The 25,069-nt window shown below is 55.2% G+C and overlaps 4 protein-coding genes across 4 annotated transcripts in view; 3 read left to right on the top strand and 1 right to left on the bottom strand.

The window, feature by feature from the left end:
• The window catches only part of LOC122379682 (neurofilament heavy polypeptide-like), a 110,139-nt gene extending 99,320 nt beyond the window's left edge, over positions 1–10,819 (top strand). Inside the window, exons 4-9 of the mRNA XM_043362078.1 lie at positions 4,259–4,351; positions 6,181–6,267; positions 8,549–8,851; positions 9,059–10,140; positions 10,273–10,399; positions 10,800–10,819. Of these exons, the coding sequence (XP_043218013.1) occupies positions 4,259–4,351; positions 6,181–6,267; positions 8,549–8,851; positions 9,059–10,140; positions 10,273–10,399; positions 10,800–10,819 (1,712 nt within the window). The remainder of the gene's footprint in view (positions 1–4,258; positions 4,352–6,180; positions 6,268–8,548; positions 8,852–9,058; positions 10,141–10,272; positions 10,400–10,799) is intronic.
• A 180-nt stretch (positions 10,820–10,999) lies between these two features.
• On the top strand, positions 11,000–12,578 carry LOC122379681. Its single transcript, XM_043362077.1, has 4 exons — positions 11,000–11,478; positions 11,828–12,063; positions 12,166–12,306; positions 12,570–12,578. The coding sequence occupies exons 1-4, from the start codon at positions 11,271–11,273 to the stop codon at positions 12,576–12,578; spliced, it is 594 nt and encodes a 197-aa protein (XP_043218012.1). The 5' UTR covers positions 11,000–11,270.
• Positions 12,579–12,745: 167 nt separating this feature from the next.
• Positions 12,746–16,275, top strand: LOC122379680 (actin cytoskeleton-regulatory complex protein pan1-like). Its single transcript, XM_043362076.1, has 3 exons — positions 12,746–13,847; positions 15,746–15,838; positions 16,021–16,275. Exons 1-3 carry the CDS (start codon positions 13,128–13,130, stop codon positions 16,273–16,275), a joined length of 1,068 nt encoding a protein of 355 aa, XP_043218011.1. The 5' UTR covers positions 12,746–13,127.
• Positions 16,276–22,198: 5,923 nt separating this feature from the next.
• On the bottom strand, positions 22,199–24,925 carry LOC122379679. The gene is made up of 6 exons (XM_043362075.1): positions 24,895–24,925; positions 24,706–24,812; positions 24,401–24,550; positions 24,010–24,275; positions 23,370–23,618; positions 22,199–22,834 (listed from the first exon to the last, which is right to left on the bottom strand). The coding sequence occupies exons 1-6, from the start codon at positions 24,923–24,925 to the stop codon at positions 22,420–22,422; spliced, it is 1,218 nt and encodes a 405-aa protein (XP_043218010.1). The 3' UTR covers positions 22,199–22,419.
• Between the last annotated feature and the right edge of the window lie 144 nt (positions 24,926–25,069).

Here is a 25,069-nt window from a genome sequence, read left to right as displayed (position 1 = left end):
GCTGGCTTCCCCGCCCATCACAAACCATTAGACCAATTTTAAGCAAAAAATAAAATATGAGGGTGCAGGGCACTTGTCGATTTGTCGTGGAACGCCCCTGATGAATGTTGATTTTGATAAAGCTAAGTTATGGTACTTAGATACCTACAGCTGTCGGTTATGCATGTTGCGAAGTAAGGGGACAATATCATTTGATATTTTGCTTTGATATTTTGGTCGAGTTTTGTTATTTTTTTCTCTGATTACAAATTTTCTACTAATTGCTGTAATTTAATCGTTTGAAGACAGTGGACAGGTATGGGATGCTTATACCAACCAATCAGGCTGGTCTGTGACTGACTGAAGGGCCTGTGGGACCCATGAGGTGCCCTGAGCCCTGACCGACAGGAGTGCCGGTCGGGTCCTATGAGCTCTGAAGCAACATCACCCGGCCAGTGCCGCGGTCCGTTTCCCGGGAGCCGAGCTGTCCCATGGCCCGGCCGGCGGGGCTTCGCTGGGCCACTCTCCGGTTGCATTATTTGTGTCACCGCGGCCGGCAGGTCTGTGGTAACCCACTCCGGTGCGCACAGCAGGACCCGCTTCAATCACCCGCCCGGCGCAGCGCAACGCCACGCATCGCGACGCAGCGCAGCGCGAAACTCCCACCCGGCCGGCGAAGGACGCCGAATTGGCTGCGTTTGCCGATCCGCGGGTGCCGGCGCCCCTGGCATTGTGCCCTCCGGTGGCGCCCGGTAGCACTCAGTGGCACCCGACCTTCGTGGTCTCCGCGCCGCGTCTCTACTGTGCTGCGTCGCTGCTCACCGCCGTACGGCGAAATGCGCCGCAATTGAGGCAATTAGCGGCGCGCGCCAGCGGTAGGAGCGGCTCCGCGCAGTCTGCCCGAACCCGGCCAAGGTCTCGCGGCGTCACCGAGTGATCCACGGACAGTGGGATCCACTGGCGTCCCGAGCACGCCCAGTCGCGTCCCGTCCGACCTGTCACGGCTGACCGCCGCACAGTGGCCCTTTTTCAGAATTAGCACGCATAAATTCAAAATATTTTTTTTTCTTCTTTTGAGTAACAAGCAGTCTAATCGTGTGCAAAACATTCCAAACTATCCGATGGTGCCATTTTTACCTCCTAAAAAATAATTATCTTTGGTAAAACTGACCGCAAAATCGAAGTTTGTCGAGAGGCGCGCGGACACCACCGGCGGACCCTAAAAAGTAGGGTGAGATGAACATCAATTTGTAAGGCTTTCGGTGAGAAAATATTAAAAATTAGTGGCATGGCTGTGAGGCTGAGTTTACGTAGAAGCCCTAGAAACCACAATTTTCATTGTATAAACTTAAATAGACCACTTTTGCCGAATATTGTGGACACAATAACAGGACAATTATTAACTGGAGATGGCGGCATACATATGAAGCTTTATGTTAAGTAACACACTCTGGGACATATCGTATTATACATCGTTCGAATCGCCGATCTCTTCTGACCATGTCCACCAAAGGGCATCGCGCCATTTTGCGCCATTTTGCTTCTACGGTGAATAACGTGAGCCAGTTCAGTCCGCGAGCGGCTGTGGCTCCTATTCGATACGACTAAGCTCATTGACCTGGCTCGAAGCTGGTGTCACCTGGTGGGCGCCTAAATGTGGCTTGACTTTTGCCATAAGATGTGCTTATTGAAATGTCATATAGGGATAACGCTGTGCTCAAGAAAAACTGACCGATTTCTTGTCGCGTTTGATGTCCAAGCCGCACAAGTCCCGTGGTCGGCTTAAGATCTAACGTCAAAAGCGCCTATGTGTTTGTATTGTTCGCGTCGCGCTGACCTTAGTTGCTGCCCGGCCGGGGCCGATTAACGGTGGCTGGCAACAGCTGCAGATGCGGTCACGTGACGCCCTGAGGCGTCCTGGCGGTCAGTGCAGCGCGGTCGGCTGGCGGGCTCGCCACACTTGCGTTCGGAGCGGCCTGGGCCGGCGGGCGAGCCGTGCGAACGTACGCCAAATCTTGGGCCGAATCTCCTTGGGCAGTTCGTTTCTTTTCTTGTCTTTGCATTGGCAGGGAATACGTCCTTGATCACGTGGTGATGTCTTGCACCACTTTCAGGTAATGTGGGAATTAATGCGTGCTAATTCTGAAAAAGGGCCACTGTGCGCCGCGTCTGGGACGAGTGCCTGTCCTCCCGAGCCGCGCGCGTGGCCTTCCCGTGCCCCCACGCCTGTGTGACGTGTCCGGCGCGGCCCCCGGACTCTGGTCGGTCCGCGGCGCACCCACGTGTGTGCACGTGTCCGCCCGTGTCTGCGCACGTGTCTGTCCGTGGTGGCACCTGTGCCCGGCCTACTGGGGTCGAGGTGTGGTTTTTGCGTCTGATCGGGTAAGGGGTTGTGTCGGTCGCGCCGTTCCTGAGGGTTGAAACACTCGGAAGAAACACGAAGCAGCCTTCTGTTGTAAGACCAGCACCGCGTCGTATCGGGTATCGCTGGAGCCAGGGTATCACTGATCAGTGCTCAATTATCCACGAGTGATACGGACCGAGGGCTGAAACAGAGCTGGTGCTGAAGCCACAGGTCCAGCAAGGGCTGCCGAAGGTATCCTCCACCCTCTCGGGCCCCCCGACCCTGGCCGTGGTGCCCCGGGCCCTGCCGCCGGCGCTCCACGACGTGTGAACCGGGCGTCACCGTTCGGACGATCGGACCGACAAACCTCGCGCCGAACCGGTGACGTGATGAAAGTTCCGCCTAACCGGGCCCCCGGGCGGCGCGAATTAATCGAAATTGGTTGAGTAATGTGCGGGAAATGAACTGCGCTGTTAGGTAAGTGGTGACCGGAAATGGAGCCACATGACGCGGGCCTTATTTACCGTAAATGCCCCGTGTGAACTGCTCCATTTTCTTCTGTTTGTTTGACGGCGTTAGGTCACTTTCATTTTCAGCCGGAAACGATGTGACATTGGACGCCTGTTTCCCCGCCAGCCGATTAGGGCAGTGCGTCGTTTCTAGGGGTATTTGACTCGGCGCGATTTCTCATCTGGGCTGAACGGGATATGTTTCTGGGGCCGTGAGTATTGCCGCGGGAGGCACGTCGAAATACATAAACACTTTGGAATACTGTTGGTAACATAACGTCACCTGACACTGGGAAACAAACCACCTCTGTGCCGCCCCCGCCCCCGCCCCCGCCCGCGCCCCCGCCGCCGGCAGTGGCGCCCGGCGATTGGCACCGCATTGGCTCACCGCTGTTGCGTATCTGGAGCAGCTTGACCGCGACGTCAGGTCCGGTGTCACGACGACTCTGTCAGTCACCATCAGCCCCTGTCAGGCGCTGTCAGTATCTCTCAATCGCCGCCAGTCATTAGTAAAGCTGTATGCCGTCATGGCTTGTGGTGAGGCCGCCGCTGCCTCCGGTTCCTATCATTTCTGTGTTTGGTGGGAGTTAGGCACGATTTGTTACACCTGATATGGTGATGGCTGCTCATATATATGCTCTTACTCAGATTGCCATTAATACACATATACAGGCCAAATCGCCAACATCGAGTCATGGTCTTTTCCAACTGGCTTGTTAGATCGTTGTTATTGCTAAGAATTGCATGCATGATATGATGTTGAAATAATCGTCTCCAGGAGCTCTCGATTAGTTGTTCTTTGAAGCAAGATAGGTTCTCAATGTAACATAGAGAGTTTATGTCGCGTTTACCATACAATACAATTCACCTTGTAAAGCACTCGATAGCGGCTTCTAACCGACCGCCCTGGCCATTGACAAGCTGTTAGCTCGTGTCACGAACAAGCGTCAGAGGCCCGAAGGGGGCAATTGACATGGCCGGTGCCCGATATGTGAGGGGTCCGTCGGATGTTACGGTTTTATGAATGGTGTTTAGCCCATTCAGTCAGCACTCTGCGCTGGTAGGCTGTGTTTCACAGAAGGATAGACCAACGGTGACCAATGCGGAAACCCTCGATAGCAAAGCGTGTCATGTTTGTCATACACCTACAAGTGCTCAGAATGACCTCTTATCCTCTATATGGTTTCACGAACGTCACCGATCGTTCGCGGCATATAAATGCGACCGTCCATGATCGGTCCCGCTGTCATAACGATTAATCGGATGCGACCATATGCTATCAGTAGGTATATTTATATATTCTCCGCTGCCCCGACTGCCGCCCTCGCCTCTGCAAGAGGGGGGGGGGGGCGCCGCGGACCCCTGAGACACGTCTATCGTCTGACCGTCCACGTCTGACCGTCTCTCGGTGTCCGTTGTGTTTCAGAATGTCTCAGCCACCTGCAGAGTATCGTCCACAAGCAGAAAGCCCACCTGGGCTCGACGGACCCGCCGCAGCCGGCAGCGCACTCCGCCTCCGGTGAGTGACCCGGTGACCTGGTGAGTGACCTGGTGGGGGGGTGACCTTGGTGACCTGATGACCTGGTGAGTGACCGAGTGACGGTGCTTTCTGCAAGCCACAGGACCATCCATCTCTTTTTTCTAGACCCACTTCTTGATTAACACCATCCTTGATTTGTCACAATTTTATCTTCCAATTTTTTATGTTGACATTGACATGTCTTCCAGTGTCATAATGCTGAAAAACTGGTGTTGATAATGCTCGGAATGATGCCTTTGAGACCTTGGACCTTCCCATGTTACTGAGTCGGCATTGTGTGTTGGCATTGGATTACGTGACCAGCTGAAACCCCACGGGGATTTTCACATTTTCTCTTTTAGCTTGTAAAAGCCGAAAGGTCGTGGATTCGAAGGAGTGTGTTCCGAGTAAAAAAAAAAAAGATCAAAATCTATGCCTAGGCCGTCTAATGCACCGCTACCATTCGCACCAGCCTCGCCTCCTGGGCCCAGTGTCGGCGGCCCGGCCCGAACACTCGACTACCGACCGATGACACAATCTGACGGAAGTCCAGTTGACTTTTGGTGAGATCGGCCGGCGGCGGCTGGTCCTGGAGTGAGCGGACAGACCCAGCGCCGATGGACGAGTCATGTTTCGCATTCGAAATGACCGTAAAACTGTGCTGACGTCACACGACCACCGGTGACCAGTCAAAGACGAGCGATTGTGAGCGCGACCGGGTGGCAGGGGGCTCCTTTGGAACGGGAAGGGGGGGAGGCTGCGGAAGTGCTCCGTACTCCGTGTGTGATGCGGGGTAGTCAGAGAAGTAGCTCAACGTTTGCTTTTGGAGCTGAGATTTAGTAGTCTGCGATTGAGACGGCGAAAGGGCTCCGGTAAAAAAAGTCCCCGTTGAGAGATGCGAGGTGTATCTTGGTAGCTGACTCGATCAAATCGAGCGTCTGATCGATGATCTCACTCGATCTCGCCGGCCAAATACGGCGGGACATCCTGCAAGCGCAGGATATTGATGTGCGGCCCGAAATTGCATCACGGAGTGGATGTGTCTGCTGTTATTTTACCGGCGAGTGTCGCATATTCGGGAGATGTTGACATATTGCTACCGGCGCAGGGAAGCAGTAGAGTGGATTTCACTTTTTGAGCACGAAATCGTTGTTACGGCTATTGTTTAATCATATATCCGTGAACCCAACTTAATCGTTGGTGTGGAGTTCGCGAGCCGAGCGTCGTGAAATCAGTTAAATATGCTTGTGCATTTTATGCTAGAGTGGAAACTGGAAGTTCTTTCGGATACTGGTGTTGCTACCTAAAATAGACAATTCCAGTAACAAGCTTCAGGTTATCAGAGCGGCATCCCCCCCCCGCCGCCATTCCAGAGTTTTCATCGTCGCATTGCAGTCTTTTTACCTCCCTTGTTCTCCTTATACTGTGTTCCGACTTGTGCGATACTGAAGTCTCCGAGGTGTGGTGTTACCTGTTTATGCCGTACTGCAGTCTCCTCATACCGACTTCTGTTACATACCGAGCTGTCAGGCTTACTGTTCGAAGTCTCTTGCGTGTGGTGCTACCTGCGCATGCCGTATCGCAGTCTCCCTGCTTGCTGTGTTTCTGGCCTGTGCTTTATTGCAGTCTCCCGGATATGGTGTTAGCTGCTTATGCCGTACCGCAGTCTTAATACCCATCGAGACTCTGGCCACTTTTTATGCTCTGCCGTGTTACCCAGGTCCCTCCCGTGTCCCCAGGTATGGGCTCGTCGGCCCGAGCTGGCCGAGTCTCTGTATAGGTGTTACTAATGCTCCGGTGTCTTACCCTGTTCCCCCCTGTGCCCCCAGGTATGGGCTCGTCGGCGGAGCTGACCGGGCCGGGTCAGCTGGCTGGACCGGGTCGACACACCGGAGGAATGCTCATCAGACACCAAGGTAATCCCGCCGCCTAATTGTGGCTCCCCGACACTCCGGGGGAGTTTTTACCGCATGGATCATAGCAGGCTGGGTGTGCTATTAGGGGATTAATGGACGCCATGTTTAAGAGATAGTTGCAGCATTTCTGAAAGCCGTCACAAACACCGTAACCTCGGAAGTAAAGGGTAATTAGTGTTTGTCCACAATTAGCCCCTTCCCCGTCCATTTCGGGGTGACCTATGATGTTATCCAGCGATAATGTTTCCGTCACATCGGAGAGGTGAGTTCGAATCTCTCCAGCGTCCGGAGTTTTCTTACCACTTCACCCAGGGTGACTTGCAGTATGCGGTGACATCAGATTTAGTGTCACCGGATGATTTCGCTCGTGCGAGGTGTGCTTTGACTTCCAAGAATGTGGAGATGTATGGGTATGTCTGCAACGTTTGGCGTTGAGTGGCTCACTCGTGCTGTGCTGGTGACATAAAAGCTGGTGGTGATTGCAAGTGATGGCTCTCAGATTTCGCATCCGACAGCTTTCCTTAGCTCAAGGGCTTCTAACTAATCAATAGTGAGTTATTTACAGCTTTCAATAACCGTTTTACGTCCTTCCTGAGCACTAGGTGTTCCCTTTCCCTTTTCTGCCCGTTGGTTGTGATGTACCGCCTCACTTCCCGATTCGAGCTGTCATCACGTCTGTCTAGCGGCATTCTGTGTTGAAACTCTGGGCGGAATATCCTGGTTGGAGGGGCGCGTTTCCGCATAGCGATGGCGCGGCCGGGCGCTGGCCATTAGGATTCACACCGGGGGTGACAGCGATCGCCATCTCGCTCCGCCGGCGTCCTCTCCAAATTCACGCTCGTTTCTGCAAACTGGCCGGGCGCGGCGAATCGCCGCCGAGCTCTCGCGGAAGCCGCTGACGGGTACACGCCATTCACCGCGAGTCTGCTGCTCAGAAATGCACGCCCCCGCGGCTGGGCCGCCCGCCACCCCCAGTCCTGCGGAGCAGCACACGGCACGGGTTGGTGATGTTTCGGCACCCGGCTACCGGTGCCCCGGTGCTGCAATGTGCCGCTGTGGAGCCGCCTTCCGGTATCGGACGGCGGTGGGTGATCACTGACGGACGGACAGACGCTATCGGCAGGCCCACTGTCACCGCGCCGACCGTCACGGCGGCGCCGTATACGTCTCACTGGCGAGACGGGCCGGCGGCGGCGGAGGGGGCGGCAAGGTAATGTGCGGCGGCTGGAAATCAGTACTAATTTACCTATATCTGGTGCTGTATCGCCAGAGCAGAGTAATTTGTAACGGTTCAGGTGAGGGGGGGGGGGGCGATGCAGCGGTATGGATTTGGATTTGCAGGTGCAAGAAAAGATAGCAGCCTCATCAGCGGTGTATCTAGAAACAGCAGATGACAGCTGCCAGATAAACGCGACAGATGACTGACAAATGCAGTCATGAAATTAGGTGACGGACCTGGGCCGATCCCCCACCGAGCCGGTTCACACCGCGCGGGTCCATCGTTCACCGTCCGGTGCCTGATTTGTCAGCCACCGGGTCTCACAGCGCCGCTCCACATATCGTCCCGGCCGTCCCCGAACTGTCCGCTGTACATCAGTCACCCGGTGCGCCCGACCGGCATCCCGGCCCGACTTTATCGTCTGTCTGACGGCGGCGAGCACAGAGGGTCACCCAAGCGCGACCGTGTGTGTTTGTGATGGTGCTGAATACTTCATCCCGGCCGCGTCGGATGGCGGCCTTGGCGCGTCTCAAGTCTGTAGCGATACCGGGAATTCCAGCCGAGTTTGAGGAATTGGTGCTACACCCAGGAGCGCCGACTACTGTGTCTCGGAGAGGATGTCGTAATGTTTGGGCGTGTGGCGGGCCAGAGGTGCTCCGAGTGGCAGAATGACAGCGGCGTGGATCACTCCAAATAGACAAATACTCTGAGCTGGGTAGGGGACGTTGGGTATTGCTGATTTATGAAACGCGGCTATATCCGATATGCGATGTCTGTTTTGAACGTCCAGGCTGCGGGGTCCCGTCTTATCGTTCACCTGTAAAATTATCGCTCAAGGTCGTTCTATGCATTGCTGCGGCATGCCGTGAATATCTATCATTTATTTGTTTTCTTTTTCGATGCCAGGGCGCCACGATATAACATATGTTAAGGTTCCGAGCCATGGTTCATGTTTGGTTTGGCTCCCTCTCGAGTCTATCGAGTTCTAAGTGTATGATTAGACCCCCCCCCCCCCCCCGTAGGGAAGCCTCAGCAGTGTATGACCGGACTCTCTCCCGGCAGAGTATGAGGCGGGCCCGGTGCGGCTCGACTCGCACCGGCCGCCGCTGGCCGGCACCCTCAGCTCAGCGCGGTCCGCCGCCCACCTCCGCCGCTCGGCGCCCGTGCTCCTGCCGGCCGACTCGCCGCCGCGACGGAAGGTGGCGCGCCAGTCGCGCACGGTCGCTGTAGGTGGCGCCACCGCGCCCGTCACGCCGAAACGGCCAGCAGCGAGCAGACGTGCGGAGGAGTCTCGTAAACCGCGGAATGAGAAACGAATCGTTATCGCCGGCAAACGAGTCAGGAAGGTGGCCCCGAAAAGACGAGGTAAGCATCAGCTATCAACCACACAATATTTGTTCAAAGCTGAAAATTCCTTCAAACATTCAACCTGAATATTTCATCATCTGCCTTCCTAGACTAGAAAAAAACAATTTGGTGTAGGTGCGTTGTGTTTGGCATTAGATAAACTTCCTCTCATCGAGTTCCGTTTCTGTCGTGAAATCTCACCGTTTGGTTTATGTGTCGTTTCAGACTTTTTCAACACAGTGGGCACGCCGTCGGCGTACCGTCCCCGCTCCCCGCTGACGCACGGGCCGCCGCTGGCGTCGACCGGCCGCCGCGTGCTCCACTCTCCTGAACAGAGGACCTACGGCAGCTGGCTGTCTGAGCCGGCGGCCGGCGTGGACCGGACACCGGCGGGGGACAGTGGGAGCAGGGCGGCGGGCGGGGCGCGCGGTGGAGAGGAGAGCCCGGCAGGGCGGGGTGTGAGGCAGACGGACCGGGAGAGAACCCCTGTGAGGCAGGCAGACCGGGAGAGGACCACTGTGAGGCCCGCAGACCGGGAGAGGACCCCTGTGAGACCCACAGACCGGGAGAGGACCACTGTGAGGCCCACAGACCGGGAGAGGACCACTGTGAGGCAGGCAGGCCGGGAGAGGACCCCTGTGACGCCCACAGACCGGGACAGAACTCAGAGAAGGCAGGAGAACGGTCTGGGCGCGGCCGCGTCTGCCCCGGTTCTGGTGTGGCCGGCCGCGGCGCGGGGTACTCCGCCGGCTGGCCCGACCCCTCCTACCGACCACCGGCGGAGGGTAGTAGTGATGGAGCCGCCCACCCAGTACCCCCGAGACACCTGGTCCCGGATCTTCCCCGGGATTGACGCCGAGGAGAGGACGCCCTCGCCGCGGGCACCGCAGGCAGCGGTACAGGGCGGGTCGGGGAAATCACCGGTACAGACCGAGCCCTCTGCGGCGGCAGCGAACGGCTCGGAAACTAAGGTGAATAGAGCAGAGGCTGAGAGTAAGGCTCCTACAGCAGAAGTTGCGGGCAAGGAAGCTCGGGAGGGAAAGCCGCCAAAGACGGATAAGGGAGGTGATAAGGAGGGCGCTGGCAAGGCGCCGAAACCCAATACCACCGGTGCGCGTAAGAAAGCCAAGCAGACCAAGCCCAAGAGCGGGTCGGCGTCTGACCAGCGCGGTAAGCCCACCGCGCTGTCGAACGGCCGCGGCTCTCTGACCTGGCGGGGCGCGCGGCCGGAGGGGAGCGGCCCGCCGGCCGGCCGCGCCGCCTCCCGCAGCCCGACCAAGGCGGGCCCGGGCCGCGCCCGGTCCGGGGTTAGACACTCGGCCAGTCGCAGTCCGGGCAGAGCGGACACCGCGCGCGCCCGCTCGGCCGCCGGCAGGCCGGGCGCCGCCGCCGCGCCGGCACCGGGGGCGGCGGACGGGGCGCCCAAACCGGCCCGGAAGGCAGGCCCCAAGCCGCTGGCGGCGCTGCGCCGGCGGCTGGCGCAGACGGAGCCGCCCCGCGAGGAGCGCCGGCCGCGCACGCGCAGCTACGACCGCGCCCAGGTGCGCCGCTTCATGGCGGAGCGTCGTGCGGCGCTGCGCCGCAGCCGCGAGCAGCAGGAGGAGGAGCGGAACCAGCAGCGCCAGGCGCGCCGCCAGCAGCTGGAGAAGCTGAGCGCCGTCTGCCAGCAGCAGATCAAGGGGGCGCGCAAACGCGGCCCGCAGGGCGGACGGACCGACCGAGAGTGGCAGGTAAGGCGACCAAAACACGAGAACTGGGAGCGGACGAGGGGTGTGGGGATTCCTTCTAATTCCCGTTTAAGTTCATTGGGAAAATGATGCTTAGCTTTACCCGTGTTGTTCGTACTCATGATTGGTCAACCGTTCCGTTTGAAGCTGTTCGTTACGAGCTGAGCTATCGCAGTCATAGCCGCGGCGCCAGCTCTCCTTTGTCCGCCAGATGAAGTACCGTTCTTTTTGTCCGCCAGCCTCTGGAGCTGGAGGATGACGAGGAGGACGAGCCCGACCAGCAGACCACCGTGCTGCGGCGCGCCTCTGCCGGCGTGGCGCTGGACATCTCGCTGACCGGGCGGCGGTCCCGGCCGGCGGCGCGCCGCTCGGTGGGCCAGGCCGGCCGCCGGCAGCCGCACTCGCCCCCCGCTGCCGCCCCGCCGCCCGCCGCGGGGCCCGGCGCGGGCAGTCAGAGCACCCCTAGCCTGGTGTCGGACGCGGCCGCCGAGCTGGGTCAGTTCGCCGGCCACGAGGCGTTCCGATTCGGCGGCTCGCGGGGCCGGCGAGCGCTGCTGCAGAGATTGGCTGACGAGCTGGGGCCGCTGGTCAGACAGGAGCAGAGCCAGAGTCTGACGGCGCTCAACGGCGGCGTAGCGAGGCTGGGAGACAGTGAGAGAGACACCGAGAGAGACGCTGAGAGAGACGCCGAGAGAGACGTGCAGAGAGACATGGAAAGAGACGCCGAGAGGGACCCGGAGCGGGGACAGTCGACCCCGAGCCGGAGCCGCAGCGGGGAGCGGGGCGAGTCGCCGACAGACACAGAGCTGGACCGACTCTTATGGCGCCGACTGAGACCCGAGTCGGCCGAGCGGCACATCAGGGAGCGGGTCGAGCTGGAGGTCAGCCAGATGAGAGACGAGCTCACCAGGCAGCTCGGTGAGTGCGGCAGCCGCGCGCCGTCCCCGGGATCGGTCTTAGAGCGGGGACTGCAGCCAGGGCATGGCCGCAGGGATGCTAAATAATCGGGATACTCTGGGTTGTTTTGCACTCAATCGATTGGTGTGTGCTCTGCATTTCAGTTCTGCATTTTCGCAATCTTATTCATTTTTTATCAGGCTTTATTGTGGATGAGCAACATTTTGCAATGCGCTTTTAGTTACTGATCAAATTAGCCCCGGTTGTTATGTTGAATCTCTGCTGCATCTTAACCCGTCATTTGTTCGATTTTTCAGCAAATCACCTGCCGCCTACGATAACCCTCCCTCTGACGTCTGCCCTGTTCCAGGTGACGGCAGCGCGGAGTCGTCCCCGGTCCCTCCGCGGCCCGTGGCGGACGGCCGCCTTCAGCTGACTCCCGGCACGGTACCTGTACCGGCCGGACCGGGTGTCTGCGGTCCCACTGCCGCCGCCGCTGTCAGTGCCGTCTCCTCCGCTACCGCTCCGGCTGTCCTCTCCAGTACTGCGGGTCCGCCGCCAAACCAGCCCGGCAGCACGGCAGACGGCGCCAGTGGCGGAGACTCGGTCCGCGCCGCCGCCCCGGCCGGGGAGCAGCCCGGCGCCGCGGCGCGGCCCGCCCCTCCCCCGCCGGCCGACTGGCGCCGGAGGGCGTTCTCTGTGATGCAGACCGCTCTGAAGGAGTACCTGGAGCACGCGGGCCGGCCGGGCGCGCTGGGCGGTACCGGGGACTCGGCGAGTGTGGAGGTGCGCCGGGTCAGCCAGCGGGAGGAGCCCGGACAGATGGAACTGCAGGCGGCGTTCACACAGGTCAGACGGGGGACGGAGAGGGGCTCTGAGCTGCTGGGTAGAAGGGACGGGGAGGAGAGAAGGCTCTGAGCTAACGGCTCTGAGCAGGCCGGTTCAGCGCGACTCCGTTCCAAATGCTCATCTGCAGATGATGGTGCTTCATCTTAATGTTGATCGAGTGGGGCATTGTCATAAATATAATTGAATGCATTTTCAGTGTCTTTGTCATTCAATCAGATCAGTTTTGAGTTTCTTCTGTCGGCTATCCTCCCTCCTACTTTCAGCGTACCTAACAGCGCTGTCCCCCGTTACAGACCGACGCGCCGCCGTCTCCGCGGCCGCCGGCGCCACTCCGCCTGCCCGACTGGTCGGCGCCGCTGCTGCCGCCGCCGCCGCCCGATACGGACAGTTTCGTGTCGGCTCTGAGCCGGAAGCTGCGCCTGCCGCCGCCGCCCGCCCTGCTGCAGCTGGCAGCGGCGGCTGGTGGCGGTCCGCGGCCCCCAGCCCCAGCCGAGGACAAGGGAGTTCAGGTGTCAGAGTCACTCGCCGAACGGTCGACAACGCGGCGCAAAGGCGGGTCAGCTGCCGCCGCTGGCGGAGCGAGACAGACACCTCCGGCGGCTGAGGACGGTAAATCCAGAGACCCGGGGAGGGGGACGGACGCGACGACTGCCGGGGCTGAGGAGTGGGGGTACGGTCTGGACTTTACCACCCTCTCGTCCGGCTCGTTGACGACGAGTGAGGAGGCCCGCGGCTCCGCGGACGCCGCCGAGTCGCAGCGCAGCGGCCTGGAGTCGGGCGACTCCTCCATCACATCGCTACACATCCCCTCCGAGGCCTTCATGCTGCCCAGCTTCAAACGTCTGCGAGACAAGTGCGAGCGCCGGCCACCGGTGTCGACCTCGGAGGGCTCCCTGGAGACCACGGCTGTGCCGCGGAGCGGGCCGCCCTCCGCCGGCCGGTCCCCGCGCAGCCCGCCCACCTCAGGCGGCTCGCCGCCGGCCACGGTCCGCTCGGCTGCCGCCGACCTCCGGCTGCGGCTGCCCGAGTCGTCAGCGACCTCCTCCGCCCGCGGGGAGTCCGGAGACGAGAGGGAGACGGGGGAGGACTCGCGACTCGTCTCCCTGACGGCCGGGACGGAGACGGAGACGGAGACGGAGACGGAGTCCACTGAGAGGGAGACAGAGACTCGCGCGACCGGCGCCGAGGCGGACGGTGCCGCGGTGACGGGCACAGAGAGTCGGACCGATCGCACCACCGCCAGCTCTGAGCCAGGGAGGGAGTCAGCCACCGCTCCGAGCTCAGAGTCAGACGGTGCGTCCGCCACCGCTCCGAGCTCCGGGCGCTCGGCGCGGCCGCGCTCGGCCCAGGACTCGTGGGTGTCGTGCCGCTCCCGTCCGCCGGCCCGTCTGACGGCCGCCGCGCTGCAGACGGAGCTCAGCTCCGAGCTGCACTACCTGCAGAGCGTCGACGAGTCGCTGCTGGCGCTCACTGTGGCGGAGCGACTGAGCACGGAGGCGCGGCTGAGAAGACGCGCCACAGGACTGCAGACTATAGTGCAGGTGAGGAGGGTAGCCCGCGGCCGCAGTGGTGTTGGATATACATAGTTTCAGGGATTTGATACCGTAGATGGGAAAGTGAGCATCTGAAAATGGTTAACTAGCTGGTGTCGGACCTACATCGTTGTGAAGGTTTAGTAGTAAACAAATCTGCCAGCACTGTTCCAGCTATCTGTCTGTTATCTTTTCGCCGCGGTGCCACCAGTTCGACTGGTCCTCGTACGAAATTACCCGTCCCCGAGCCAGGTGACCCCGCTGGTAGTCCCCACAGGACACGCTGTACTGTGTTTTTGCTGTCTTCAATTAACTCGCGTAGCCTCGTAGCTAACTCGCGTAGCCACGCTTGGGCCTCGTAGTAACGCATCCTAAACAGTAACAAAGGTCTAAGACTATCACAATAAGGTGGGCGTCATAATCCTGCACAGGGAAGCAGTGCGGGAGCCGCGGACCGCACGGCCGAACGGCGCAGGGCTGCTCACAGCTTTACACTGACTCAATGACTGACTATAATACTGACTCACTCGCGATCTACAAATTACCGTAATGTGTAAGGGTAGCGGGACATCGCTTTCGCCCGGATCTAAGCAATGTTACCGTCTGATTACTATCTTACGAGTCTCATCCTCGTTGCCGGAAGCTGATGGACTTACTCAGAGGCATAACATGACCTCTCTCGCATATAAATCGGAGCACTGGTACTCTCATCACCATCCATGCCAGGCGCACCCTCGCCCTCAGCCGGATGTGCACAGTCGCACTACTGGCGTTACGTCAGGATGCTTCCGACTGCTGATCTGTGCGGACGACGTCGAGCTCTGTCGCTCTGACATCGCACACCACCCGCTTGCTGAACAAGCCACTTCTTTGGCATTCTGGTGATCGCACCGGCTCGCACGTCATTTGATTGAACGAGGCTGTCGCACAGTGGCAAGCGATGAGGCTCAGGAAAGTCTTATGCGTGGTCCTAGGTGACCGTCGAGAGATCGCCGCCGCGCAACTCCACCGGGCTGGGTTAGTTCGTCCTCATCACCCGGTAACTGGTCCTATCAAGGCGGTAAAGCGCAGAAGTGTTGTAGGAAGTCTCCGCGTCCTCCCGGCAGACGGAGCAGGGTGCGACTCTGCAGTGCGGGTCGTCGCAGCACCCCCGCCAGCCGGGAGGGCGTCTCCCCGACTCTGTGGCTCTACTGGGTAGAGCCGCTCCAGTGGTCGGTGCGAAGCAGATGGACGTCCCCCCGGCCGCCCTGTCACCGTTAGCGATGGCTGGTGATAGCTGTGGGTCCATTAGCTCTCGATACCATCCGACCGGCCAGGCCTGAGCTGTGCGGGATATAGCTCGGTGGGTGGTATGAGCTTCCATCGGGACTTGGTTTGGCAGAGAGAGCATGCTTCCTTAGTGATCAGTGACCTCACCAATCCATTAGGGCGAGCCGACAGATGTTATGCGGCTGTGACCCAGGGCGTCACTGCCATCCATTCCCGGGAATGAACTTGGACGTTCTTCGTAGTTCGCACCACGTCACGCACATTGATCCCACGAGACTGACTGTGATCGCGCTCTCCCACACCGGCTCTCCCTCGGAGCACTTCTCGAGCGATGTGGTGTTAGTCACCGCGCAGACGCTGCACCATTGCGACCGTCGCTGCGCCATCTCCGACCAGGTGGTCGGATGTCCGTTCCCGACTGGCCACAGCTGTGTGCCATAAACCGGCGCTACTACGGCCGGCTGGCTTATGACACAGTTACGCGGCCGGTCACCTCAGGCTACTGGACAGTTTTGCACAAACAGAACCCTCTTACACACTGTTTTTTTTTTTTGTGATGACACTGGCGGTTTTGTTTTCAACTCTTAGTTACCGCCAGACCGTAGTTTTCAGTCTCGTGCACGTTCCTCTTTCGGCAGAATCAAAAGGAGGAGCACGCCAAGGCGCTCAACGAAGCGGAAGAGAAGAGGAAGAAGCGGGAGGAAGAGGAGGATAAGCGCTGGCAGGAGAAGGTGAGGAAGCCAATGATCTCATCTGTCACAACAGTCAGTTTGCCTTTGCAACATGGTCATGTGAAGGTTATGCCGGCCACTTTTTCAGGGACTGGAATGTGTATTCTGACAATTTTTTCTTTTGTTTCGATTACTCTCCTCTCTCAACATTTTCACCTTTCACGTCGGTGTCTTTTCCGCAGCGTGAGGAGTACGCGGCGTCCACCCAGCGGGTGATAGAGGCTCAGGCCAGCGCCGCCCGGCTGAACGCTGAGGCCGCACGCCACCTAGCGCAGGCCAGTACAGCAGCGCCACCTATACCGGCGATAGTGGCGCCGCCTGCGGCGGACGCTGGAGTTGTGGCCGCCAGTGCCGTCGCAGCGGTGCAGGAGGCGATGAAACAGGCAAGTGTGCGTGCTAAGAGATGTCAGAGGGATGTTACAGACAACTGTTTTTAGTGGTAACTTGCAGTTCAGAATGCTGTGCTACAGTGAAGAACGTTTAGTTGTTCCTGTATGGGATGAGAGATTTCCCGTAATGTCATGATTTCTCCTAAGGTAGCATCTTGTGTCACCAGAAAGGAGTTAAGGATTTCGTTTCACCAATGATGTGCAGCGGTTGGCTGAAATCCGATTCTATGGTTTTCGAGTGATCAAGGGGGTTGCGAGGAACTGTAAGTATAAATAGGACACTCGAACCGCCAAACGTCAACCGGTCCTGGCGCTCCGTGGCGCTGGATCGTGTTGCTTCGAGTGGAGATGCCGCCAGCCAATCACGTTGCTTCGATTGGAATAGCGGCAGCCAATCACGTGCAAGCATTGAGTGGAGTCTCCTGGTAGAAAAATGCTCTACCGTTTCCGGGGCGTATTCGCCCAATACGTACACTGAGCTGAGAAGACCGCCAGGCTCTTCGGATACCGGTAGAGCCTGGAGTGGGCACTCGCTGCTTATTTCAGTATGGCCTTGATTTCAGTGACGTTTTGACAAAACTGGGTTGAGATAGTTATGTTTAACGAGAAGTTTTAAGCATTGAAACTATTATTTACAAATAGTACGTACCTATAAATTTATAATAACGGACACAAGTGTGGGAAAGTTCACAGCTTTATTGAATATAGAGGCGCAAACGTCACAGTCCTCGTTCAGCGTCCAATTAATTTTGTGCGTTAGGAGACCCAGGCTGAGTAACAAACTCCGTAAGGTTTTGTTTTCATTTGGTTTTATAATTATGTTTTTTGCATTATCGAAGCACAGTTCGGTGAAATTTGTTTTTATTTAGTTGGTCAGGTAGGTATGGCATTGACCGACCCACCTTGCCTGGAAATGCCCTATTAATGTTCATAGTTAGCATAATAAAGGTGAGACCAAGCCGTGAATATCCTCTCCGATGCACCCTCATTTTTATTACCTATATTTCACTGAGTTCAATGCAAATATATTGGAAGAAAATCATTCATATTTATGTTTCCTCTCGTTTCATAAGGCGTTCATATTTGTTTCCTTTTGTTTCATAACCATATTTAGAAAAGAATGTAATTCTTTAACAGCTAAGTCCAGGTCTTGTGCATTCTGGGCCCTGTTTCATGGGCCCTAGCAGCGCTTTTTGCGAGCTGACGTCATATGGTCACGTGGGTGACACTAGAGGACGGGTTGTGTCATCCGTGAGCTTCTTCATAGCTGCGAATGGAACAGAGTTGCTGTCGCCTTGAATGCAAATGTATCGGCAACTCTGTTCCATTCGCAGCTATGAAGGAGCTGACGGATGACACAAACCGCCCTTAGTGTCACGTGACCATATGACGTCAGCTCGTGAAAAGCGTTTGCAGCGCGTTGCTAGCGCCCGTGAAACAGGGCCTTTGTAGAAGTGTTGGCTGGTATTCTTTTGGTACATTTTTTCATCAAAATACATTTTGCATTCAGAATTGAAATTTTCATGTTTCATCTTTTGCTTTACATCATCAGTTTGGCAAGTGCAAATCAACATAGATAATATAGCTACGTCTGGGCCCTGTTTCACTGGTGATAGCAGCACGGCTGACGTCATGTCATGACGCCATACTGTTGACGTGATGGGCAGTTCTGGCGTACGAATGCCGCGACCTTGGCCACGGCATTAAGTGACGTGTGTGCTTAAAAGTAAGAGTTTACACAGTCATGATAGTATATTTATTTGTAACATATTTTTTTAATATGATGTATTTAAAAGAAGTTGGGTTTAAGGAAAATTTGGACTTAAACTTCGACCATTTAGTTGATGACGTAAAACAATATTGCGGCAATCGTGCGCCAGAATTGCCCCTTACGTCAGCAGTACGACGTCATCACATTACGTCAGCTCGCGCAATTTGATAGCAGCGTGCTGCTATCACCGGTGAAACAGGGCCCTGATCTTATATGGCTCAAAGATGTTTTAGGTATTGGTACCTATTTTGCTGTTAATGCCAACCAAAGAATCCTGGATTTTATCATACAAATTGTGTCAGGCATTACACATTAACATGTTATTTACATATTTAAACTTTGTACTGTAAAACAGGGCTGCTTTAAAACCAGGGGTATTGACAGGCCAGGGTAACTTTGATTCATGAGCACTTCTGAAAGTAACCCCACCCGGAGCTTCTTTGCTTTTGGCTTAGGTATATCTCAGGTTCCAGCTTAGGCAGTAGGCACTTATTATGTACCCTGCACTAAAGCATAGGTACCTAATTGGTTGGCATTTGAGCAAAATATCTTAAGCCATTTTAAAGTTCTGACCCAAAAGCCTTGAAATTTGTTAAAAGTCACTGTTTTATGATCAACTGTTGTTTATGAAAAGTTCATTTTGAGCAGCATATATTCATTCCACTTGGGCGCTCTGACACATTCTCAGGATTGGGGGGTTGGATCCGTAAATGCATCACTACCTATTGGTTGGCATTGCAGAAGCAAAATTATTGGGTGACTTTAACCCCTGCAACTCCTCCCCCCCCCCCATTGACAGAGCCCATGATTACGTTTTCCAGTCAGCATGTTCTTGATCTTGCAACTTGTAAATGTCTCATTTGTGTTGATTTAATTTCTTTATTAAATGCTATGTAAACAAGCAACATTTTGCAATGAAACACAACACATCAAATGCAATGAATGGTGGGTTAAGATGAAAATTACTGTAACACTAAAGCACCAGATTTTTCCAAGATTAAATTTGCTCTTTTCCATGTTTTTCAATACTTGGGATCCCAAAAATAATGTTAATAAGTGCAGCAAACGACATGTGCATGTATCCGAGTAATGGATCTATGATCTCAGTGGATGTCGAAGCAAAGTACAGGTTGGGATCTATGATCCCACCGGATCCGGTGTGAAAAATACATCTTGAATCTATGACATATGATCTGACGATAAATTAAGAACATGGATCTATGATCTGAGTGGATCCCACCATGTACCACATTTGAAACCATGTTTTAATGGGTTTCTATGCCAATAAGTGACACAAAACTGTGGATTATGACGTGCGATCACATAAAATCACTAAAACAGAACGTTTGTGAGTTGAAACTTGAAACAAGTTTTTTATATGTTTTAATAAAAAAAAATAAGTGAGGATCTATGATCTCACTGGATCTCAAGCAAAAAATGAGACTCGGATCTGTGATCCCCATGGATCTCTCGATAAATTACAGAGTTGGATCTATGGTCCCGACGGATCCGAGATCAGTATTCGGGGATCAGATCCCAGATCCATTTTCTCGGATCCATGCACATGTCTGGCAGCAAATAGGTATCATTATAATTCATTGAAGTGAAGTTACCTGACCTTGCCTAGCAAATCTGAGTAAGCTCAGCCTAATCCAACCTAACCTAACTTAACCAAACTTACCCTGACCAAGCCTGACAACCCAACCCTACACCCCCCAAACCTAACACCTCACCTACCTTTGCATAAGCCCAGGATGGGTTGGGTCTGATGAGTTAGGGTTGGGGACCTCCCCTCAATGGATTATCATGATACTCCTTGCACTAATGAGTATCATTCTTGGATTCAGGATATTGAAAAACATCCGATCAGATCAGATTTTTCTCGGGGTGTTGGCTTTGCAACGCCACCCCTTCCGTATTATCTTCGTCTGATATTCTATCGATTCTTGTGATCTTCCTCTTTGGCGTTCATTTGCTATTTATATCTCCATAATTGATATAAGTTGTTCTTTTTTCCTCCATTGACTGGTAGCAGTCATTTTCAAAAATGACTGCCTGGAAAGCTTCATGAAAGAAACATGGAAAGCTTCAAAGCAGCGATATTTACCCTTTGAAAACCATGTGGACATCAGCTTCAGTCATACAAAAATAACCTTAAATTAATCCGCGCCAGGCCGGGGTTGGGTGTTACCCTCTTGCGGTTTTTCGCAGATATATCGAAAACGGCGGCGCTGCGCCGCCATTTTTGGTACACCTGTTCATGCATCTTTTCCGCACATGTGAAAATTTCAGACCCAGGTAACTCAAGCACCTCAGAAAAGTTAGAATCCTCGTCATATCTGTAACGACCAAACGATCACCTTGAAACTTTCAGCGATTGATAATAGTAACAGTGTATACAAAATGCATATCTCGGAATTTTGATATTGGTGACCTAAGGTCAGGCCAATTTTGCGACCTCTCCATTTCAGGTAATTAATGGGAGATAATTGAAAGGCGCCTTTTTTGGACGAACGTCATTCCAAACATTCTCAAACATCGTGTTACCGGTAAACTCGACAAGCTGAACCGAAAAATGGCACCTGTGACCCCTCCTTTTGACCCAGAGGTCATATCAGGTCATATCAGGCCCCCAGGAGTTTTCTCTGACAATAACTTTTGATAGAGACAGCTAGAGCGATGAGAACACCTCAGATGTGTTAAGCTCGACGATACGGATCGACTGATATGCAACATGACCTTTTCCGGTCAGGCCATGACTTTGACCTGAGGTCACATTTCAAATGACCTTACAAGGTTAAATTATAATTCTTTCGACGCGTCTCGACGAGGGGAACACGATGCGCTGGCAAATTAAATGTCGTCTTTTCCCTGAGTCAAAAGTTATTGCAGAAAAATGTTTTTCATAAAACCGCCATTTTTGGAGTTCTTGCCCTCTGGAGGCTAAACCGTTGACCTGAGGTCAAATCTGAGGACATTATTGCGAAATCGCGTTAAAGAGCTATCGAATGCGCTTTTCCGAGGTCAAATCTGGGGACATTATGGCAAAATAGCATTAAAAGAGCTATCGAATGCGCTTTTCCGCGCCGCTGTAGCTCTATCGGTTCCCAAGTTAGCCGCTGGCAGTTTCCAAAATTGTTGAAATGGACAAAATGTTACCTTTGATGGCCTCTGGCGACCTGGGCCCTGTTTCGCCGGTGACGTAATGGTTTCGCGCGAGCTGACGTAATGTGATGAGTCACACTACTGACGTTTCGTGTAATCCGTGAGCTGCGTTTGGAACAGAGTTGCTGTCTCGTTGAATGCGTTTGATAACATTTGTCTGATCGCACGGCCGTAAAGATGTTAGCAGCAATATTTGATGACATCACACAGATTGACGGCGTCATGGTTTGTTGATGTTTCCATGGAAACCCAATTTGACACGTGTGATAGCAGCGTGCTGCTATCACCGGTGAAACAGGGCCCCGAGCTTTGACCTGATCTAAAAATGACCGAAGTGTTATTTTTGGCGTTCTTTCGAATGCCGCTTACTGCGTCTCGCTACGTGGCCCAGGAGCCGAGACGGGGGGGGGGGTTCAGAGTTCAGACCCCCCCTCCCGGCCCGGCGTGGAAGTCGCGGAGCACCGGCCCGGCGCGGGTTAATTGACAGAATATGAAAGCTACCCATGCCGTGTTGCAGCTACTGTGCACCATTAATTGTATTGCTTAGGATAAATGCGTTGGGTATACAGTGGAATCCGACAAAATCGACGGCGCCCGGGCTTCGAGCGAATGGCCGGTACCTTAAGTGAGTTTGCCTGCCGTGTTCTGCGACCGTGGAAGCTGTCCGAAGTCGCTGTTAGCTGCACTGTCGCATAATCTAACTAGCATTCAACGCACCCACCCGCGCACGAATGTGTGATACCTACCTGGAAGACACACAGGTCAAGTTTTTGGCATGCCTGAATAGCGTGAACCTTAGGTGCGAGGACGAAGGGACTACGATGCCTCACCCGGACGAAGTACGCCTGCATTATACACTGGTATATTTATGTTTAACGACCAAACAAACAAACGAAGGAAGGGAATCGTAAACCTAAGTATCAAAGGAACAGGCAAACATTCACGAACAAAAACGCCAAACCCTGAAACAGTGTCAGGCGGTTTTAACTCGCTATTATCGTCGTTGTTCTACGCCACACAAACACCATGACGGCATCCGAAGTCAGATCTGGTTTATTTTTCTCCCCATCGACGGCGGCGGGGCGCCGAAAGGTGGCGCCAGCGGCGATCATGGGGGGGGGGGGGCGCAGCGCCTGAGCTGCGGCCGGAGAGAGCGGCCCTGAAGCAGTTCCGCCGGTGTCTGGCGTTGGACTTGCCAGGCATACAGGACACAAAACATAGACAAGACATACATACATAGGTACAAGACATACTTCTCACTTGAACTTTGCCAACCACTGATCGTATGTTAGATCAGGGTTGGCAACGGGACAGAAAACCTTGTTTCGGCTTGGGCCGCCCTTCCCCCGTCTGTGCCCCGTGTCCGCCGTCAGAGCGCCTTTGCACTGGCCGCAGGTGTTGGTGGGCTGCCGGCGCGTGTAGGGCCTCTTGGCGGCGGTGTCGTGGCCGGTGTCCTCGGCCGGGCGACGGCGGGTCTGCGCCTGTCCGACCGTGTCGGCAGGCAGGACGAAGTGGTGCGGTGGGCGGCGGCAGTCCACCCGCACCACCTGCACCTGCATCAGCCGCGGCGCCGGTGCTGGCAGGGCGACTGCGGCGATCGGACGGGCTGGCGGCAGCTGCACGCCCTGGAGAAGAGCTCTCCGCTCCGTCTCCTTCTGGTGCTCGTTGAACCTGGCGGCGAAACAAAAACAAAATTGAGGGGTTTACTTTATACTGTTGATTGAAATGTTCGTTGGGGTCCTTGTATTCCAGAGCTCCTCTTTTGACGCTCCGATCTCTCAGGATGTCGACTTGCATCCCACCGCCTCATCCCAACTCGGTTCAGCGCATTTAGGGACAGAGTCTGGATGTATCCCGTCAGCATTGGCGTCCTCAGTAGGAAGACCATGCGGTAGATGCGCGCCGGTTTCCCAGTGCGAACAATTTTAATTTTCTGATACTCAGAAGTATTGTGAAACGTAATTGTTACAACACTGAATGCGTGTATTGTTCTGGCTTTAACACTCGCTGATAAATTTAGCAAAATCAGGTAATGAACGGGTCCGCCCCCCCCCCGCCCCCCCCCCCCCAGCAGTAAAGCCGCACACGGGCGAATATGATGGTAGTATTTTTATAACATATCTTACACCATTATTGATGAGAGGATGGACACTGGACATTCTATCAAGTCTCTGCATCTGCAGGATCGAGCGAACATATAACTCACCAGGACGTGAGCGTGTGCTGGTTCAGAGCCGCCAGGTTGACTCCAGTCCGCTGGGTGATTGCGGGACATTTGAGGAGAATGTCCCGCAGGCTGGAGTGGTGGGCCAGGATCTGCGCCCAGCGCGACTGGACCGACCCTCCGCTGCGCCTGGGGTTTCGGTACCGCTCGCAGAGCAGGCGGACGACCGTCTCAGCGAGCCGGTTCAAGTCGGGTCGTTGCGCGGGAACCGCTCCTCGCTTGAGTGAGACTCTGTCAAATAGAAATCCATCATTAAGTTCACTTTCACATGTGTTCTACGAAATTCTACGGAGCACACGTTGGACATACCTTCCAAATTGAAGGTCTCTGGCAAGCAGTATGCAAGTTGTGTTTCGTGAAAATCAATAATTAAATTATGTGATGACGTGGACGCGTTTCGTATTTCTTTTTCATCACATCAGCATGTCCAGGTTGTGACTAACATGCGTACAAAATCCTACCAGCATGGACAATATCTCACTTTTATTGCCTTTTAATAAATATGACATAATTTAATAGTTCCAATAATATGCGTGCAAACCCCAATTATTCTGCCCGATGGTGTTTCATTTGAGAACAACGCTTACAATGATAGTCCTATTTTAAAATGCGGGATCCTTACCTCCGTGCGCTGTCCACGCCCGGCACGACACCAGACAGCCGACTGGTCTTCGGCTGTTTAAACCGGCCGGTCGTCAGCCGGTGCTGGTACCGCGGGGAGGCCGCCACCTTGGCTCTGTCGCCGGCGGAGAGCTGGTGCCACAGGTGGACGATGGACTCGGCCTCTTCGTCGGCGACATACCCCCGCGAGCAGTCTAGGCCGACGAGCACCTGCGCCAGGCGGTGGCACTCGGCGTACCCCGGCTGGTGGTCGGGGCCGGTCACGTCCTTAAAACATACATGGAAAACGAGGGTGTCTGACAAGAGCATGTCACCTTCATGAACACATCAGAACATGCATTTTGCGCACTTACAGTTAAAGCAATTTGATTGTGAGACAAGTTACAACATACCTGGCGAGCCGGGTCGGGGTTCCCGAAACTTGAGGTGGTGGCGGAGCCAGCGACGGTGGGTGGCGCGGTGGCTGTGCCCGGGACGCCGGCAGGGACCGGGCCAGGGGCTCCGGCGGTAGTCGGAGGAGCCGACAGCAGCTGAACGCCGTGCTGAGAACAGACGATTTATCCTTTTATAGCAGACTGGTGTGACCGGGCCGGGTGCATTTACACTCGTGTCAGCCGAGATACCTAATTTCATAATTAAGAAGAAAAAAAGATCCCGAGTGAAACAGAAAGGTCGAAGCAACTCGAAGCAGCCGCACCTCCGGAAGACCCTCGGCTGCCCAGTCTGGCGTCAGTGGGATGGCGGGCGACTGAGCGGCGGCCACTACTGCACCAGGCCGGGTGAGCTGCGTCCCTCCAGGTCCGGCTGTGCGTCAGCTGGTGACCAGCTGGCAGCGTCGACGGCAGGAGGAGCCGGTGGAGGCTGGTTACCATGCTGAAAGTAGAACGGGCGAATTTAGCGCTCAGGGTGATTGGCATGATTAATATGTGCTTGCGCCCGGTGTATAGCTAACTGATGGACCATTCCGTTTGAGGTGGAACACACGGGACTATGTAAGCGAGCAATTAGCTGTCTGAATTAACGCTGATTTGCATATCGCTACTGGAAGTGTAACTATGGAA

This window comes from Amphibalanus amphitrite, unplaced genomic scaffold (assembly GCF_019059575.1).
Source record: "Amphibalanus amphitrite isolate SeventyFive unplaced genomic scaffold, NRLGWU_Aamphi_draft 000082F_arrow, whole genome shotgun sequence".
Classification (NCBI taxonomy): domain Eukaryota; kingdom Metazoa; phylum Arthropoda; class Thecostraca; order Balanomorpha; family Balanidae; genus Amphibalanus; species Amphibalanus amphitrite.
The sequence above is the reverse complement of the archived record's forward strand: the minus strand, read 5'-3'. Positions and strand labels throughout refer to the sequence as shown.